At 35.5% G+C, this 21,429-nt stretch overlaps 1 protein-coding gene across 1 annotated transcript; it reads right to left on the reverse strand.

Annotated features, from left to right (window-relative positions):
• Positions 1–14,929: 14,929 nt before the first annotated feature.
• Positions 14,930–19,729, reverse strand: LOC129255339 (uncharacterized). Its single transcript, XM_064095851.1, has 3 exons — positions 19,386–19,729; positions 17,195–17,403; positions 14,930–16,784 (listed from the first exon to the last, which is right to left on the reverse strand). The coding sequence occupies exons 1-3, from the start codon at positions 19,704–19,706 to the stop codon at positions 16,781–16,783; spliced, it is 534 nt and encodes a 177-aa protein (XP_063951921.1). The 5' UTR covers positions 19,707–19,729; the 3' UTR covers positions 14,930–16,780.
• Between the last annotated feature and the right edge of the window lie 1,700 nt (positions 19,730–21,429).

Genomic DNA, 21,429 nt, shown 5'->3' on the forward strand with positions numbered 1-21,429 from the left:
TATAAAAACGTTATTACAAAACATGATTTGGAAAACATAAATGAGACCTTTTCGAAAAGTTATTAAAACATTATGTGCTATGGGAAAATGGACCGTTTTATAGTGATAGACTTAAATATGCTACTTGTAAGGTAAACATATAGTGCATAAACTGAAGATTATATTATAATATATGACTCCTAACTATGAAAATGGCAACACGGCTGTCTCTTAAAGTGCATATAGACTAGGCCTATATGTCATGAAAATATGGCAACGTGACATTTTCATGACATATAGTTTATATGACAATTAGAGACAGCCGTGTTGCCATTTTCTTGACATATAGTTTATATGACAATTAGAGACAGCTGTGTTGCCATGTTCATGACATATAGTCTATATGACATTTAGAGACAGCCGTGTTGCCATTTTCATGACATATAGTTTATATGACAATTAAAGACAGCTGTGTTGCCATTTTCTTGACATATAGTATATAAAGCATTTAGAGACAGCTGTGTTGCCATTTTCATGACATATAGTTTATATGACAATTAGAGACAGCCGTGTTGCCATTTTCTTGACATATAGTTTATATGACAATTAGAGACAGCCGTGTTGCCATTTTCATGACATATAGTTTATATGACAATTAGAGACAGCCGTGTTGCCATTTTCTTGACATATAGTTTATATGACAATTAGAGACAGCTGTGTTGCCATTTTCATGACATATAGTCTATATGACATTTAGAGACAGCCGTGTTGCCATTTTCATGACATATATTTTACATGACAATTAGAGACAGCAGTGTTGCCATTTTCATGACATATATATAGTTTATATGACAATTAGAGACAGCTGTGTTGCCATTTTCTTGACATATAGTATATAAAGCATTTAGAGACAGCTGTGTTGCCATTTTCATGACATATAGTCTATATGACATTTAGAGACAGTCGTGTTGCCATTTTCATGACATATACATAAATTAGTAACAGGTTATGCAAACTTCTGTAGATGTCTAAATGTGCTTAAAAAGAAAATCTTGTTTTGCAATGGCTTTATGAAATTATAAAATGTATTTTTATTTTTGTATTAGAAATTCTATTACAATATTTAGGGCCTACTATAACACTTTTTGCCTTGTATATTAAAAATTATCATGATGAAAATATTTTTACAAAATTAAATAATCCTATCTACCCTACCCTAAAATTAAAATGTTTCGTTTTTCTAACTCTTAGTGCATTGAATCTTCCACCAAGTAAAAAAATAATTGTAAATTGTAATTTCATGAAATCATATTAAATTAGACTTATAGATGCTTTTATAATGGGGCAATATAATCTACGAGTTGATGTTGTTGATATGTTTTCAAATTTCAACTCCACATATGGTATGCTGCAGAACCCGCGCTCGCGTCCCTTGAATTTATGATTGAATTTGGAACTCTAATGGTGGTAATTGCAGTGTTTCATTTTCGAAAAACGACTGGTCTCCCATCTAACTTCGTACGCGCGCACACATACCTGTGCCTGTACCTCTAACGAGTATTGCTAGCTCTGATTTAATGCTGAGTTTGTTCTGTTTCGGGTTCATAGATTCTCTGTTGTTCACGATATCGTCAACATCAAATAGATCTACATGTGTTTTAACCCATAAATCATCTGAAATTAATTCGCACGAATCTATATTACTCATTAGTCGTAAACGAACGATAGCGAGCGTACGGCCACGTAGCCCACTACATAGACTGCACGTAACACACACACGCTGTACTATCGGACTTCCTTAATTGACCAATCAGAGAATGGCTAGCGTGCTGTCTTTAACGGGACGTGATGACCAACAAAGGAATCGAGGATGACTAAGTTTTGATCATCATTTGAAAGGAATTAGCGGTAACTGCGGTCTAAGGTACGATGTTTCTGAATTTTATATATTTTCTCGTAAGTTTGGACGTAATTATTTTTTTATAATGTGACATTTTATGTACCAAAAACGATCCGAAAATCTGGTTTCCGCCGAATGTTAGATCTAACGTTACTGCTGCATGCTGATACGGAACCCAGGGAGCTCCAGGGAGTTACGTATCAGCTACCCCAGGGAGCTCCCTGGGTTAGCTGATACGTTGTCTTTATGTACGGGCCAACAACTCTTCAGTCTATGTATTGGTGAGTGGAGCCAACGCGGTTCAGCTGAACAACCAAAATACAGAGACTGAAGCTTTTGGCCTAGCGTTCTATGAGAAACACACAACTAACTACCGTCAGTTTTTCAAACCTAATTGACTTCAAAGTCATCGATCACAACAAGGTGAGAAGCCACTTTGAGGTGGGGGCGGACCCCCCCCTCCTAATTTTTTTTTGCTTGTCCAATTTTTTACCTGTGACATGTGTCCATCCCAAAATTAAAGGTGGACCCCCCCAATTTTTTTTTTCTTGGACACTATCCCGGCCCGCGATAAGTTTCAGTATTTTTGGAGGACACCTAGTGGCATCTCTGAGTTATAGCCTTATGGTACATACCATACCATAGACGGCTTTAAAAATATATTTTTCAACATGACTACTGATGTACCTTGTAGTTGTATTTCTTTTTTTTTTTAATGATTTTATCTTGAACATCATGACAAAATATATTGTCAATATGCTCTTTGATTAATTTCCTAATCTCATATATTTTCCATATATTTTGGAGGGGACTAGGACACACAATAAAAAAAGGGAAAATCACTGAAAATAACCAGAGAAAAAAAAAAGAAATTAAGAGAGGGGGAGAGAATGAAAGAAAAAAAATAAGAAAGACAGAAAGGACAAAGAAATAAAGGAAGGAAGAAAGAAAAAAAAAAGAAATTAAGAAAGAGAGAAAGAGAGAGAATGGCTGCGGGGAAGAGAAAGATGGAAAGAAAGAAGGGAAAAAAGGATGGAAAGAAAAAAGAAAGAAAGAAAAAAAAAACTGAGGGAAAGAGAAAGGAAGGAAAGAAAGGAACGAATAAAAAAAGAAAAGAGTTAAAAAGAAAGAAAGGAAGAAAGAAAGGAGAAAAAGAAAAGGTATAATGATAGATGGAAGGAAGGAAAAAAAAGAAGAAAAAAAAAAAAGAAAGATAGAACGAAAGAGAGAAAGAAATGAAGGAAGGCAGAAAGAAAAAAAAGGAAGAAAAGGATGGATGGAAAAAAAAAAAGATCAAAAGAACGAAAGACAGAAATAAAGAAAATCAGAAAGAAAGAAGGAAGGAGAAAGAAAGAATGAAAGACATAAAGAAAGGAAGGAATGAAGGAAAGAAATAAAGAAAAAAAGAAAGAAAAGAAAGAATGAAAGCGATGAAGAAAGTAAGGAAGAAAAAAAGACAGGAAGAATTAAAGGGGAATCCAACCCAAATAAACACTTGTTTTTAGAAGAAAAAGAAAAATCAGACAAAATGATAGGTGAAAGTTTGAACAATATTGGACAAACAACAAGAAAGTTATGAATTTTTCAAAGTTGTAAATATTGGTAATCACTATACCCATGGAGACTTCAAATTGGCCGCATACGGGATGTCATAGTGATGTAAGGCAAGGACTACTCTTCCATGTACTCCAATACATATTATGACTAAAATGTCATTTTTCCCCAAAGTTTTATTTCAAATCATATTTTTCTTTCATGGGGACATAAAACAATATACTACCTGGGTTATATTTAGATTACTGCCCCAGAGGAATGGGTACTTAATGGAAAACCACAAATCCCTGATAATAAAGTACATGGCCTATGGGAAAGTTGTCCTTGCCTCTTGTCATAATTTACTTACCCAGTTGCCAATTTGAAATCTACATACTATTAATGATCTCAATTTTAAAGCAGCTATAACTTTCTTATTGCTTGTCCGATTTCTTTCAAACTTTCACCATTCTGTTTAATTTATTTTTCTCCTTCCCAACACAACATTTTATGGCCAAGGCTGGATTCCCCTTTAAAAGGTAAAGAATGGATGGACAGAAGGAAGACAGTAAGAAAGAATGAAAGGAAGGGGAAAAAGAAGGAAGGATTAAAGAAAGAGGACAGGTAAACAAAGGTTGGATGGAAGGAAGAAAGAAAAAAGATAGAAAGAAAAGAATGACAAAAAGAAAGACAGCTATATATAGTAACAGAAAAAATGAACAAAAGAAGGAAGGAGATTTAAAGAAATAAAGAGAGATTTAAAAGAAGGAAAGAATGAAAAGAAAAGAAGGAAAGATAGGCAGAAAGAAAGAAAATAGAGAGGAAGAAAGCTCAAACTATCCAGTCATAAATAAAGAAGAAAATTTATAAATTTCCTTGGCTAAAAAAAAATAGTTACGAAAGAAACCACGTTTATCAACATACACACAAATGCATATGTGGGACTGTCAAACAATGTATTTCAGTGTGTGCAATACAGACGATCATTCGAAACCCGATCCTTTTTAAGCATAACAGAAGTGAAAATTTCTCCTTTTACTGCTTACAAATGACAGAGCTATCCCAATTTTTAGGAAATATGGACATTACAAGAATTTTCATTGGTAAGAAATGTGAATTTCGACAGTTCTGTGGGAGATTTCTTCCAGAGAAAACTTCGTTCGTGCAGCACCGTACTCCGTAGAAACTGAACTACAAGCATCGGTTGCGTTAGCCTCTTGTCGAGGCCCTGTCGGCTGCTTTCCGAGCGAACATGGCAAAGCAAGGGAGAGAGCGAAGCAGAGCGCCGCAGAGCGCCGCGAGACAGGGCCTCTTGACATCTGTACCGAATTTCACCGACTTTCTTTTGTTTTTTATTGTTTTTACAAATTCACCGACCAAAAACTGGTCGGTGAAAATCATCCAATGAGAGCGCGAGCTGCTATGACGTCATATTAAATATTCATGAGCTCCTCTTGAATGGCAACCCTTGGATTCTTTGCGAAGAGTGACGACGAAATATCAAAGAGCAGTAGAGCACTGAATATGCCTCTAAAACGCTGAATATTGACCGATTTAAGGATTTGCAAGTCGATGAAATTAACTCTGCACTGTAAGGACGAGATGTCTTTGTAAATCTACCCACAGGATATGGAAAAATGTAATATTTCATGCGATTCCACCGGTCGATCCGGGGCGTCGATTATCGATCTCCGCTGTGCAGTGCAGTGAGGGAAGCTGGGGTGGAGTTGCTGGGAGTTGACTCGAGTCTGACCAGCGGCTGAGCAGTATCTCCCGGGAAGTTTCGGGGCGGTGATGGGTCTGTTACGGCCAGTAGTAATAGTTGTAGTAGTAGTAGTACCACTACTTGTAGCATTTTGCTGGTTATATCCCCTTTAGTGTCCCGCAATTAAATGAATCCCCTGCAGAATAGTGGACTACTATATAGTATTCCGAACCCAAGACGAAACAGCTCTGACATTTCATTGGTTTACTCGGTGACCGGTAATATCATGACTCATGTATATTCATTAGGAAGACGTTCCTCATGAATATATAATTCAGTTCAGATGTCAAGAGGCCCTGGCTCGCGCCAGGCCTAATTCGCTTTGCGAATTAGGAGAGCCCTCGCTTCGCTCGGGAAGCAGCCGCCAGGGCCTCGACAAGAGGCTACGGTTGCGTGGACTAGGCGCTAGCTAGGTATGCTAGACTGCCATTGATTCTGTGTGTGTGTGTACGTCTCTTAGCTGTGTGTTTATTGCAGAAAATGACGAAAATTTTGCAATTCGAATCATGACTTATAAACTTTTTTGAAAGAAGAAATTAATTATATTGCTTTTTTTTGTCTCTTTTTCTTTTCTATATGTTGATGGTGAAATATGGGGAATCTTTCTAAAATATAATTTCCATAGGAGAATTTTGCTTGCTCCATTCGGGCAATCAGTTTTTGTCTTTGCTTCAAAACACTTGCCCGACTCTAACTTTTACTTGCCCCGGGCAATCGGGCAAGCGCTTATGTCGCACCCTGCTACTGCTTTTGGAATTCTTTAAAAAAGCCGGCACTGTAGCATTCAGTTTAGCAGGAATGGGAAGATTTCTTCTCCGGTTCTGGCGGCCCAGATGTCTGCTCTATAGTGCTGTCACTGCTGGGGATGATTGAGTGTGCGGCACTGTAGCATTCAGTTTAGCAGGAATGGGAAGATTTCTTCCCCGGTTCTGGCGGCCCAGATGTCTGCTCTATAGTGCTGTCACTTCTGGGGATGATTGAGTGTGCGTGCAGTGTGATTGAGGCAGAGCTGTGTACATCTCGAAGTGATCTACGATGGGACTTTTGTGGAATGATTTCAACTTTTAGATCTATTAATTATATTTGAATTTTAGATTAGATTGATTTATGAATAATTTTTTTATATTTGTGGAATGTTACATGTACTTCCATTTTATGACACTTTAATTTTAAAGGGTACTGTTTGGCAAAAACAATGTTACTTGGGAAGAGAAGTCTGAATTGATGTGAACTTTTTTTCATTTTTCTTAGTCTACAATTTGGTAGTTTGTCAGGAAACTCAACACAAAACAATGTATTATTTTAAAAGTGGAAAGGTAGCCCCAGAAAAATGGAGCCCTAAAAATGTTCACCAGAACTGATTTTGGTGCCCCTGAAAGAATTTTTTCTCGACAGATCTTTACTCTGAATCTAAGGAAGTGCTGGAGTAGGTTGCACTACAAAATTAAAGTCCTACTTGTCTTTTTTTGAAAAATTTGCCTTGGTGCCCTTTTGACTAGAATAAAAGTGGCCTTCATGCCCTTTAGAATGGCGTTGATGCCCCTTGAAATTTTGGGGCATCCAAGGCCACTTTGCCGGTTGCCCCAAGCTGAAAGTGCCCTTATAAAAATGGCCTTGCCCCTCTCAATTCTTAATTCGAGCCCTGCTACTGACTTACATGTAATTAAAGTTGGTATATTTTGTCAAAACAGGCCCAAGACTAAGGGTCCAATTTGTATACTCGGTTACTTAGCTCAGACTAGGCCTAGAGATAAATTTTTTTTTTTAATTGTTCACTGCATACATACTTTTTGCATTGGATATTTGTCGCATGTGGTTTTAAGGTTCGTTTTAACACATTCCTTTTTTTTGTTGGAAATTCCTTTTTTTTGCCATAATGATTCCTTTTTTTGCTTGCACAAGGTTGGCAGCTCTGCATGATGACCTTGAAAAGCTTAGTATGGCGTCTCTATTATAGACTTTATATATGACAAAAAATTCAGCAAAATTGATGTAGTCAATTCAGAGAAAAGTTGGCGACAAACAGGTGCGAAAAATAAATAAATAAATAAAGAAAATTCTGACGAAAATAAGAGGTGATCTGTCAGAGACAGACCACCTAAAAAAACAATGTTCACCTCGGACTTGAACCCTTGCCCGCATGACTGAATGAGATGCAAGTCTGACGCCTTACCGATTGAGCTACAATATTTCCCATAGACTTTATACGAATGCAAAATACGAGAATCTCAAATCCAATTTTGCAAGTGAAATACTGGCATGATCCTGGCATCTGATCGGAAAATGAAGGCAACTTTGCGAAAGCTTAGAATCTCAGCTATTTAGGATATTTAGAGCCTATGGAAAGAGCTCGTTTAATGGGTGCTCATTCCCTCATTAATGATCGTAGAGATCTGATCGAGGTATCAATTTGATCAGAATTGTATAATTAATAGATACACATAGAAAAAACAGCGAATTTTTGCTGCGTAATGCTGTTACGCACGAAAACGCGCGCACATGTGTGCACGCGCGCAAAATGTTGAAATGCCTTAAATGACCTGAGACGTACCCAAAATTAATTATAGACGATTTTGAGCATTTTGTAATTTTGACGGCGGACGGCACGTACGCGCGCGTCATCACCTTTCCATGACTTTTTATGACATCAACATTTGACCTTTGACCTAAAGTTTTTTTGATGTGAATATGATCGATTATTGATGATCTGTTGTGTTGATATGATCAATTAAGAATTTTACAAAATGGCACGTAGATGACGTCATCATGACTTGATGACCTTGAAAAGTTACAAATTATCGTCCTATATCACTTTTACCATGTTTGTCAAAAATATTGGAAAAAAATGTGTACAAACGATTGGATTCTTTTTTGTTATTAAATACAATTCTTACTCCCGCCCAATTCGGCTTTAGAAAAAAAATTCTCAACCGATTTTGCAATAACTAAATTACTTGATAATGTTGTTAACTCTCTTTCAAAAAGAAGTCATATAATCGCTTTATTTATGGACCCAAGTAAAGCTTTCGACACCATTGACCATAAAATTTTATTACATAAATTATATAATTACGGAATACGTGGAGTTGCCTGGTCATGGATTAAAAGTTATCTTTCAAATCGACAACAATTCGTCTCTATTAATGATATTAGATCTCCGTTGTCCTTTCTTAATTGTGGAGTGCCACAAGGTTCGAGTTTGGGACCACTTCTGTTTTTAATATATATCAATGATATAGTAAATTCTTCCCAAATTCTTTTGTTTATTTTATATGCTGACGACACCATCTTATTATCTCACAGAAATTTAGATGAACTGATTAATAGAATGAATTTGGAATTAAGAAATTTTTCGTCCTGGTTTAAATGTAACAAGTTATCATTAAACATAAGTAAAACTCATTTTGTTCATTTTCAAACTACTCATAAGAATGACGATTTTCCCCAAGACATTGTAATTGATAATGAACCCATAGATAAAAAAGAATATGTGAAATTTCTTGGTATTACAATAGACAAACATTTATCATGGAACCAACATGTAAGCAATATATCCTCATCAAGGGCTAAAGGAACTGGAATATTATACAAATTTAAGTATTTTTTGCCAGAGCATTCCCTTTTAATGATATACAATGCATTGGTACTACCATATTATTGTAACATTATTTGGGGAGACTGTAGTAAAACTAACCTTTTATTACAAAAGAAAGCTGTTAGGATCTGCACGAAACCAACATATCTTTCACTAGTGCTGTTGTCGATAGGCCTCATATCGACATTGATGTCGACATTCGAAGGATTTTCAATGATTCCGACATGTCGACATGCACGCACCCACATCGACATGTAAACATAAGATAAAAAGGGGTCTATCCTAAACTTCACGAGTGTAAAGCTTACCTGAAAAGTTCAACATTAATTGGCGCGATTAAAAGGTTTATTAAGCTTAGCAGCGCATTAAAATAAGTGCGAGCTCACCGTGCTGCGCGGCAGCAGAAATACGTCAGTGCGGGGCCAGCTTGCCCTAGCCGCCCCTGATCCCGACGATCGCTCTCGATCTAGCTCTATGCATGCACGTACCCATCCACGGAAGTGTGTACCCATCGCTATTCACAGTGCTTGATAATACGCTGCTCCTCAATGCATTACTTTTCACATAAACGTGAGCAGCAGCGAACACGTGTTATTGTCAAAGTTGTGACCGCCGTAATAGAGCGACCGCCGTAATTGAGCGCTTACTTCATTTCACGAAGTCACAGAAAACTTCCATTCCTTCATTTGGAGATCGTTGCATGGATCGCCGCGGAAGTGATAATGAAATTATCGATCGATTTTCATTATTTTTTATTGTCAATTTGAGGAGCTTGCGTTTGCAGCACATGTGTACCAGCGTATAATAGGCAATAATTATGAGGCGCCGAATGTACCAATATTATATAGAACAATTATTTGTTATATAATCATTATTTATTAAATAATAACTATTATTTATATATAATTTACATTTTATTTGTAAATAACTACTATTATATAAAATATCATTTCTAATTATTTATATATAATTCCAAGTAATATTTCATTATTTGTAAATAATAATAGTTCGACATTCCATTATTTATAAATAATGATTATTTGTTTTTCATTATTTATAAATAATGATTATTTGTTTTTCATTATTTATAAATAATGATTATTTGTTTTTCATTATTTACAAATAATGATTATTTGTTTTTCATTATTTATAAATAATGATTATTTGTTTTTCATTATTTATAAATAATGATTATTTGTTTTTCATTATTTATAAATAATGATTATTTGTTTTTCATTATTTATAAATAATTTGTTGAGTTTTCCATTATTTATAAATAATGATTATTTGTTAAATAATGAAAACGTCTACTTCATTATTTATAAATAATTTTTTCGAGTGCACCATTATTCTCATTATTTATAAATAATCATTATTTAATGTTCGAGTTTTCCATTATTTATAAATAAAGATTATTTGTTAAATAATGAAATATCGACTTCATTATTTATAAATAATAATTTTGTTTCAATATCCATTATTTATAAATAATCATTATTTATAAACAATTTTTACAGTTTGCCATTATATACAAATAATCATTATTTATATACAAATAACCATTATTTATTAAATAATGCCATTATTTATTAAATAATGCCATTATTTATTAAATAATGCCATTATTTATTAAATAATGGAAAACTCGCTATAACATGCAAATGTGGGACCGCCCATGATATGAATATTCATGATGCGATTTCCTTTTTCGTGATTTTTCTTCACAAATTTTTGTCCATTTCCTCTTCATAATGACATTTCTTGAAGCAATTTTCTAGGGATATGGTCTGATTGTAATATTCTTCATTTTCTATATAACCTTGTCTTCGTAGAAATATCAAAAAGTGTAATTTTATACGATTTTTCCTACAGTTCACAATCCCCATAGGCGCGCGTGTATCGTAGGGACAACCGGTGAATCGACGGAGTGCTCTTCATCGAAATACTACGTTGGTTGGTCCCCGGAAGTGGCGGGCGGAATTTAGCCCGAATCCTCGATGGAAGTCGATCAAGTGCATATGAGCTGAGAGAGTGAAATATCAGTGTACTTGTACAGGCCCTTCTACTTTTTATAAATATTTATTGTTGCTTTTTTTGTTAAGTTAATTTTTCCTGGTGTAGAGATAAGTTTCAGTTCTAAATGCACTTCAAATACATTTTGGAGTGTCTGTTTGAGGCGTTTGGGGCGATTTCACCCTGGCCCCAAAATGCTCGCAACGACAATACGGGGCCATGCATGGTGACCCCTAAATTTTTAAAAACTTATTTTTCTATTGAAAATTATCACAAAATTCACCAAAAGTGTGCACGAAAGCCTTCGTATTTCACTTTTAAAACTCCAAAAAGTGCCCAAATGACAAGCTTGGTCGCTTCGCTGTGTCGCTTTCAACTTGAGAACGTTTACGCGTAGCTGCTTCCCCCCCACCCCCCTCCTCCGAAAGAAATTCTGTATACGGCCATGCTCTAAAGAGCCTGGCACATTGATTTATGTATACTTCATTATCATCATGGCCTTACGCAGAATTTTTTCCGGGGGGGGGGGGGGGTGGGGGGAGCAGGACGCGCGTAAACTTTCTCATAAAAATCTTAAAAAAGCGAAGCGACCAAGCTTGTCATTTGAGCTTGGTCGCCTCGCTGTCTCGCTTTCAAGATTTTTTTGAGAAACTTTACGCGCGTCCTAGCTGCTCCCCCCCCCCCCCCCCCCCCCCGGTAAAAATTCTGTGTAAGGCCATGATGATAATGTGATAAAAATAATGAAAATGAAAAGTACATATAAATCAATGTGCCATATGCTCTTTTGAGCATGGCCGTTCACAGAATTTCTTTCGGGGGGTGGGGGCCGACGCGCGTAAACGTTCTCAAGTTGAAAGCGAGACAGCGAAGCGACCAAGATTGTCATTTGGGCTTGGTCCCGTGGCTGTCTCGCTTTCAAGATTTTTTTGAGAAAGTTTACGCGCGTCATGCTCCGGCCCCGGCCCCCCTGGAAAAAAATTCTGCGTAAGGCCATGTTGATAATGAGATAAAAATAATGAAAATGAAGTATACATAAATCAATGTGCCAGGCTCTTTAGAGCATGGCCGTATACAGAATTTCTTTCGGAGGAGGGGGGGGGGGGGGGGGAAGCAGACGCGTAAACGTTCTCAAGTTGAAAGCGACACAGCGAAGCGACCAAGCTTGTCATTTGGGCACTTTTTGGAGTTTTAAAAGTGAAATACGAAGGCTTTCGTGCACACTTTTGGTGAATTTTGTGATAATTTTCAATAGAAAAATAAGTTTTTAAAAATTTAGGGGTCACCATGCATGGCCCCGTATTGTCGTTGCGAGCATTTTGGGGCCAGGGTGAAATCGCCCCAAACACCTCAAACAGACACTCCAAAATGTATTTGAAGTGCATTTAGAACTGAAACTTATCTCTACACCAGGAAAAATTAACTTAACAAAAAAAGCAACAATAAATATTTATAAAAAGTAGAAGGGCCTGTACAAGTACACTGATATTTCACTCTCTCAGCTCATATGCACTTGATCGACTTCCATCGAGGATTCGGGCTAAATTCCGCCCGCCACTTCCGGGGACCAACCAACGTAGTATTTCGATGAAGAGCACTCCGTCGATTCACCGGTTGTCCCTACGATACACGCGCGCCTATGGGGATTGTGAACTGTAGGAAAAATCGTATAAAATTACACTTTTTGATATTTCTACGAAGACAAGGTTATATAGAAAATGAAGAATATTACAATCAGACCATATCCCTAGAAAATTGCTTCAAGAAATGTCATTATGAAGAGGAAATGGACAAAAATTTGTGAAGAAAAATCACGAGAAAGGAAATCGCATCATGAATATTCATATCATGGGCGGTCCCACATTTGCATGTTATAGCGAGTTTTCCATTATTTAATAAATAATGGCATTATTTAATAAATAATGGCATTATTTAATAAATAATGGCATTATTTAATAAATAATGGTTATTTGTATATAAATAATGATTATTTGTATATAATGGCAAACTGTAAAAATTGTTTATAAATAATGATTATTTATAAATAATGGATATTGAAACAAAATTATTATTTATAAATAATGAAGTAGATATTTCATTATTTAACAAATAATCTTTATTTATAAATAATGGAAAACTCGAACATTAAATAATGATTATTTATAAATAATGAGAATAATGGTGCACTCGAAAAAATTATTTATAAATAATGAAGTAGACGTTTTCATTATTTAACAAATAATCATTATTTATAAATAATGGAAAACTCAACAAATTATTTATAAATAATGAAAAACAAATAATCATTATTTATAAATAATGAAAAACAAATAATCATTATTTATAAATAATGAAAAACAAATAATCATTATTTATAAATAATGAAAAACAAATAATCATTATTTGTAAATAATGAAAAACAAATAATCATTATTTATAAATAATGAAAAACAAATAATCATTATTTATAAATAATGAAAAACAAATAATCATTATTTATAAATAATGGAATGTCGAACTATTATTATTTACAAATAATGAAGTATTACTTGGAATTATATATAAATAATTAGAAATGATATTTTATATAATAGTAGTTATTTACAAATAAAATGTAAATTATATATAAATAATAGTTATTATTTAATAAATAATGATTATATAACAAATAATTGTTCTATATAATATTGGTACATTCGGCGCCTCATAAATAATCACTAATCACTGTTGTAATTGGTGATTCTCAAATTGGCTCCGAGTCTTATTGCGCAATGCTTTCGAGACCGGATCGTGATACAAAAACTTGATTCTTCAGAAAAAATGTGGATTAAATCGGTGACTTTGGAAGTGAATTCACTCTAGCTTAGTGAAAATATGTTTTCCCGAACTGAGCCTGTATTATATAGATCTAGATCTATCTAGTGTGTGAGGATATCACTCGTGTCAAGGTGAACACATTTTTGATTGAGAGTGTTATGTGCCGCAATCGAATGATTTTTTTTTATGTTAGGGAGCATCTATAGGCTGAATTACGGTCCCTTTTTCATGTCGACATTGTCGATGTCGGGATTAATTTTTAAGCGACATGTCGACATGGATTTTTGTTCCCGACAACAGCACTATCTTTCACACACTGATCCACTTTTTTATCGTCTAAAAACGTATAAGATATATGATATACATACTATACAAATAGCTATTTTTATGTAAAAATATCATTACAAACTGCTTCCTCCTGTGTTTACCAATTTCTTTTCATATGATAGCAACTTACATTCATACCCAACATGGACTTGTCAGAATATTCACTTTATTAGACAATCCTAGAACACTATTAGCACATAAAACACTTAGACATCATAGGCCTGACATATGGAATACATTGCCAGATTCACTCAAACAGTTAAGATTCATTTCTCCCTTTAAAAAAGGTATTAAAACATTATTATTGAATAAATATTCACAGAGTTAATTTTAAAATTGCTCTTCCTCTTTATCTAATGAAACACATAATTTCCAAAACAAGTAAAAAAAAACCAGAATGAAAATAAAACATACATTGTGAGGACCAAGCGCCCCCGTAATTTTGCACCTGCACCCTTACGTTAAGATATGTTGGATTAATAATTAGGTGATCTGTCAATCGACAGATCAACTATTAATTTCGTACGAATTTTCTTTTTTTATTTATTTATTATTTATTTTTATTTTTCCGCCCTTTTCTTGTGACCATAAAATCTCCAAATCGACTTGATCAACTTTCTTCAAAATATCATCAGATATGGGGACTTATCATGTCATCTGTGTAAAACAAGTTCAAGGTCAAAAGGTCATCGTGACGTCATCTAGACGCCATTTTGTAAATTCACTTTATCAATCATATCTTCATTAGCAATTATCAAAAATTAACAATATTTACATCACATTAACTTCAGGTCAAGGGTCAACTGCCCATGTCATCAGAGGTCATGTTAAGGTCACGACGTGCGCGTACGCGCGTGTCAAAATTTTAAAATGCTCAAAATCACTTTTTGACCAAAGTAGAGTATGAATCAGGTCATTTTAAGCATTTCAAAAATTTGAGCGCGCGCGTTCTCGCGCGTAACGGCACTATACAACATAGGATCGGCATCTTTTTAAATATCAATGCATTGATAATATAATTCTGAGTAATTTGATACCTTGATCAACCTTCTACGACAATTAATAACGGAATTAGCCTCCATCAAAGTTTACAGCACGCGCGCACTAACCATATACAATATATGTGCAAAAACATGCCTATACAAAACTCATTATAGCTCTTCAGGAAGTCCGTTGACCCCCAATTTTTTTTTCATATTCGAATAGAATATGAATGGGAGATATGATTTCATGTCACATTAGACCTGAAAGTTTATCATGACGTCATCAAAATGGCGTCGGAACTCAAAATTCCCATTTTGCTAATTATAACGTCATCATAATTATGCAAATTTGACTCTAACTCCATAAATATTGTTCAATTTTCGCTCAGTTTCTTATATATTGTAGCCGAGGACTCACTCTATCTGATGAGTTGGCATTTTTACATTTCAAGGAACGGATTATCCCTGAAAATTTCGATTTATAGGGGTATGTCATTTTCGCTCATTTTGTGTGCAATCTCTATGGGAAATGACTTTTTCTCCAAACTGGATTTTACATTCCTCTATTTCGCGAGCCATATCTCCATTTCTTTTTGTCGGTTTTCTCTGAGCTTGGAGTATGTTGTAGCTGAGATTGTAAGCTATCGCTAGTGTGGTCTTCATTTTCCGATCAGATGCCGGGATCATGCCCGTATTTCACTTGCAAAATTGGATTTGAGATCCTCTTGTTTTGCTTATGTGTAAGTCTATGGGAAGTGTGTAGCTCAATGGGTAAGGCATGAGCCTTGCGTCCTCAGGGTCCAGGGTTCGAGCCCAGGGGGCCGGGGTGAACATGAGAATTTTTTTTTCTTTTTCTTACTTTTCAACATTTCACAAATGGTCCTTTATGACCATTACAATGTATATTAAATAAAACATTGGACAATAAAAGAGATTAAAATCCCTTTTAATGTACAATGTTCCTGTACAATTATGTGTATGACCTACACTTTTTCACACAACTTTTTCATTTCCCTCTTTTTCAAGAGTATTCAACACGTTCTTTTCGTAAGAGAAGTTCAGTTTTCATCATGATGATCATATAGATCTCAATAAACATGCTGATTGTCTTCCTGATCATGAAATCAGAGACAGATCACCTAATTCGTCCTCATGACGAATTAAAATTCTAGTTATTATTGTTTTCTGGGGTTGCCACGCAGTCAAGCTTAGCTTGTAGTGGCAACCCCTGCAACCTTCTAACAATCGATATGTGCATGGCTCCAATCATGGGTACCCCCAACGATGCAGAAATGGTCAAAGATGATGCCTTAATGATGCCAATTTGCTGCACACAGAGTGGTTTGCGTGCATAACTCAGGACGCAAAAAAACCCAATATATCTAGCATCATTTGTCAGAAATAGCAGCAAAGTATAGCAGCACTTGCTTTAAGTTTTTGACCATTTGGTCAACCCTTGTACTAAAGTAACTAACTTTCAATGTCAAAGTGAATTAAGCTTTTATATACTGTACATAACAAGAAAAAAAATTTAAAAATAACATCAAGACCAATGTTCAGTTCAATTCTACTACATAGCATGAGAGAAGATACATAGAAAGAATGTATAAACTTATGTAGGTATTAACCTGCTTTCTCATTTTAGTTAGCAAAACATTATTTTTGGAGGTTTCTTTTATAGTTAACAGAAACTTATGATTCCCACTTTTCACAATATGAAAAATAGTAGGCCAGTCTAACAGTTGAAGTATGCTTGGAAGATATGATGTCCACAGACTGGAGTGAGCTGAAATCCAGCAGTCCAACTCAGACAGGAAAAATCTCCTGACGCTACTGCAAAGTACTGGACAACCTTGGATGCATCTGGAGCTTTATCTGGAAAAAAATGAAAAGGAAGCAGGAAAAAAGACAGGATGAAGTATAGGAGTCAGGACTGTCACAATGGAGCAAAACTTTATGATGAAAAACAAGAACTATGTTAAATGTAGTTCTTAAAAATTCCAATAAGGCGATATTTAACGAGTGAAGTGAGATTATTGGTAAAAACATTGGTCAATAAAACAATTTGTCAATGACACAATTTGAAGTCTGTTGTGTGTGTTTTTTTCTTTTTATGCATTACAAAGATCATATCACATTCTAATAAAATACACAATTTCTTCACACAAGAATACTTGAAATACAGTGCTGAAAGTACTACGATACAACAAAGAATGGAAACAGAGAATAAAGAAGAAAACGTGCAAAATTATTTCTCAATTTGTTAAAAATGCTGATATGCTTACAAAGTGATTCCAGTGTTGGCTGGTGAACATACATGTTCAGCAAAGACATGGTGACCATGAGAGTTGATTGATGGGGGCTGTAGCTTCCTCACTACAGCATTAAAATGGACCCAAGACCTATCTACAACATATGGCCAGACATAGAACTTTTCCTTGGATCTCATGAAGGACACCTCCACTTCAGAGCGTGGTTCATCTAAAGTTTCAATCTATAAAAGGGGGCAGGTAAGTGGGAGGAAGAGAACAATGTATGTATTTTTAAAATTGTGTTTGTACGTTCAGAAGATTGACATTTAATTTTCTGTAAGGACAGTTTCTTCATATTTTTTTTAATTATTTTTGTCGTTATTGCAGTCAAAGGAGTTTCTGTGATATGACTTATTTAAAAATAATAGTTTAAACACAATCAGAATTTGATATTGAAATTCTTCTACTTTTTTCATTATTTATTAATGGTATTCTTATTACAGTGCACTCTCGATATAAGGAAGTCCTTATGGCCCATCAAATTTGTTCTTTGTAAAAAAAAATCTTTGTATCGGGTTGCAGAAACAATACAAAGAAAATCCAAGATATGGAACCAGAGATTTTACTTCTCTATACTATAGTGAAATTTTGTTATGTCAGTATTCTTTATAACGAGAGTGCACTGTATTACCATTATCACCATTATCGTGCATTATATTATCATCATCATTATCATGCGTCATCATCATCATCAATAATGGGCAAGTCCAAGAAAAGGTCACCCTAGAAGGCAAAATTTCATCTTTAATTTAAGAAGTTATCTTTGGTGGGGTAAGAAAGCCCAAATGTGGAATTTTAAAATTTCATTAAGAAAATTTTGATAATATGCATATTTATGCTAATTTGGGGCACCTAATTTGCATAATTGGTAAAATGGGCGTTACATATGGGACAATTATAAAAACTCATAGAAAATGAAAACAAATCTTCTGAGATTTAGTCATAGGTGGGACATGGACCACCTATCATCTTATTACTTTTGGGGGAAAAAAGTGGTGTCATCCAATTAATTATGCAAATTAGGGCTTGTCCAAGGATGGAATGTCCCATACGTAACATTTTGAGGATGTTTTTTTAAGTTATTTGTCATAATACAACACTTGTATTGTTGCATCTCTGGGAAGTTCTAATTTATTAAGTATAAAAATGTTATACCACAAAAAGTTTCAAAAATAGCTTTTACTTTTTAATTAAAAGTTAATTAAAAAATTGTTACGTATGGGACAACATATTTTACGTATGGGACATTTACACACAATGTCAATGGGGAGATTTGTGTACAAAGTGAATGGAGAAAAACAAAATTTCAAGAGTGCTCTAAAAAGTGATTATTTACCTTTTCTTTATTTCTAAAGACTGATTTGTTATGATTACTGATAAATGAAAACAATCAAAGCGAAAAAATTGTGAAAATGGAAAAATATGAAAAAAAAAAAAAACAATAGAAATACATAAGGAATTCATGAAACCATGAAAAACAAGAAAAAAATGTTGAAATGGCTTATTTCCCTTTCAGTCATATCAAATATGTCTCAATAGAACATTTTAAAAGAAAGAAACTCATTTGTTATTTCCGTATTTTGAATTATTTCCATTTTTTGAATTATGGGGAAAATTGTGTACATTCTCTATGGGGACAAAATGTCCCATGGATACGTAATTGTCCCATACGTAACATGTCATTAATTTGTTTAATTAGAGTCTGTAATTAGAGGGTTTTGGCTTATGACATGAAACTTGCTTTATATATACTAGAGTATTGTGACTTCTATCACACTTAGTAACAAGTTGTCAAATGAAATACTTTCAGAGAATTCTCAACTTGAAAAAAATGTTTTAAAAATTGTCTTTTTTCTGCGTCCCATACGTAACGGCACATCTTTTCTCTCTAAAAGGTCAAGGTCATATGTCACCATTTTTTGCATGATTATTCTTCTCCTAGATGTCTACCATCATGAGGGTATTCAATCTAATCAAAGTCATTTAAAACTATTTTTCAGGTCATTAAAGCCTCTGAAATGTCCCATACGTAACGCACGCGAATTCTTGGACTTGCCCAATATCATTATCCTCATTATCCCTAAATTCTTATGAACAATTAGTTGGTAACAAATTGCCACATATTATAACTCTTGTCTACTGTGTTTTCAATTTTTCAACCTACCAAGCCAATGAAATTCTTGGGTTGTGTTGATCCACCAGCGAAGTTGACTTCCACGTAGTCTCCATAATTAAATTTGACCTGGTCAGCTGGCTCTGTTTCAGGGGTTGGTTCTGGTTGAGCGGTTGGTTCTGGTTGTACTTCATTGACAAGATCTCCAGTTGTGCTCTCAGTGTTGTCAGCAATATTTGAAGCACATTTCACTCCAATGAGCTTCACCGTTTTCCATTTCCCAGAGATTTCTTCGTAAGGACACTGCTCCCCCTTCCTACATGCTGTGCAGAAGCAACTCCGCTCTCTTGCCTTCATGGTATAAGGACACATGCCTCTCACGCAGTGTATTTTTCTAGTGTCCTTCACAGGTCATACAGCTGCTCTCTCTGGTCTGTCTCTGTCTACTTCTTCTTTGGAGACGAAGACAAACCTCTTCGTATGGATGTGTCCATCATCTACCTGACGAGGCAGGGTCAACCGCTGTTTGCACACACTGAAAAGCTGCGATGGTGTGCACACTGTAACCTGGCTTGCAGCAACGGCCATCTTCACCGACTTTTTTATCACCCCTATTTCACGGTCACATGGACCTTTGCCATGACGGCTCCCAAAGAAATGTTTTTCAGTTACAATGTTCATGTCATTGGTAGAGAATGAGCAGTCGACAAAGTTTATTCTACTCTTGTATTGCGTTGGTGATCCGTCAGAGTACTGCAAAAGCCGTGAGAATTTGATCCCATCTGCTTGGAGAATGTTGACTGACTTGTGCAGAAAAATGTGTACGCCGTGTTGATCGTGCTTCAGGTCATCTGAGAGATACACTATGGAGTCAGTCACGTTCTTCCCACAGTCTGGATGGGGACAAGAATACGTCGCAACAACAGGGTGAATGGTGATCTGAGTGTTTGTCCAGTGATACCCCTGTGGGGCATCTTGAGCTTGACATGTGTAATTTTCACCATAGTCCATACAAACAACAACTGTGTCTTCTGGCAGCTTTTGGGTGACATTTCGATATTGATCATGCTGCCATTTAGCATTAAACAGATGCACTGAAAATGGACCAAGTTCTTCGACTTACTTGTCAACGGGATCCTGTACAGTTCCGTCTTTTGTTACCTTCATTGTACGCCAAAACTGTCCGTTATGTGTGTTTTTCTCCCACTTCTGCCACTGGATTGGTTTCTCTGACGACTCACTGAGAACAGATTGGAGATGGCTGGTAACTTGTTCTGTGCCACAGTCTAGACATTCTCTGTCCAAGCACCTCTTCTTCCTGTCCTCACTGCCAGATGTGGGACACAATGTCATGCAGGACGCTTCATACTTGTTGCTGATCTGCAAGTCGGCCTTTCTGTTTGAACACACTAGTTTATTAACGGCTTTCAATTTCAATTCTACATTCACACAATATTCGCAGAGGCACTCTCGGAACCGATTTTGTGTGTGGGGTAAAACATGCCTCGGTCGTAGTTTCTTAAATTTTAAAAAGCTAACCTTGATCTCTGGAAATGTTTCCCTGAACTGTTGGTATGCGCAGGGAAGTGACACCGCCATGACTCTCCCAATGATGCTACCACTTTCCTTGATGGCACTTCTCACATTGGGGACATCTGCACTGATGTTTCCACGACTGTAAAAGTCCTGGATTGTTTTTACCTGATTAGGTTCCATGACGTCTCTCCTCTGGTCTCAATGTTCTTCCCATCCAGGCAGCTCACCGCAGGCTTTCACTCTACGTTTGATTTTCTTCGATACCCCTATGGATCTGAGCGTCTTCTTGCTTTGTTCTTTCACGAGAACAGCATGAGCAATTAGTCTTTTGTTCATTATGTGTCGTTTACTTCGTGAATCTTTCAATGTTGCCATGGTGGTTGAAATGGAATCGGCCACTAACAATTTTTTACGACGATCGGGACTCATCATACCAAGTTTGTGCTGAATGATTCTTTTTGATGTGGGTGTTTGCTGCTGAATGCTAGCATACAGTACCTCTGCTTTTAGACTTCTGGACGGTGGCAAACTTTTCATTACTTTTTTTTATATCGACATT

This window comes from Lytechinus pictus, chromosome 2 (assembly GCF_037042905.1).
Source record: "Lytechinus pictus isolate F3 Inbred chromosome 2, Lp3.0, whole genome shotgun sequence".
Taxonomy (NCBI): Eukaryota; Metazoa; Echinodermata; class Echinoidea; order Temnopleuroida; family Toxopneustidae; genus Lytechinus; species Lytechinus pictus.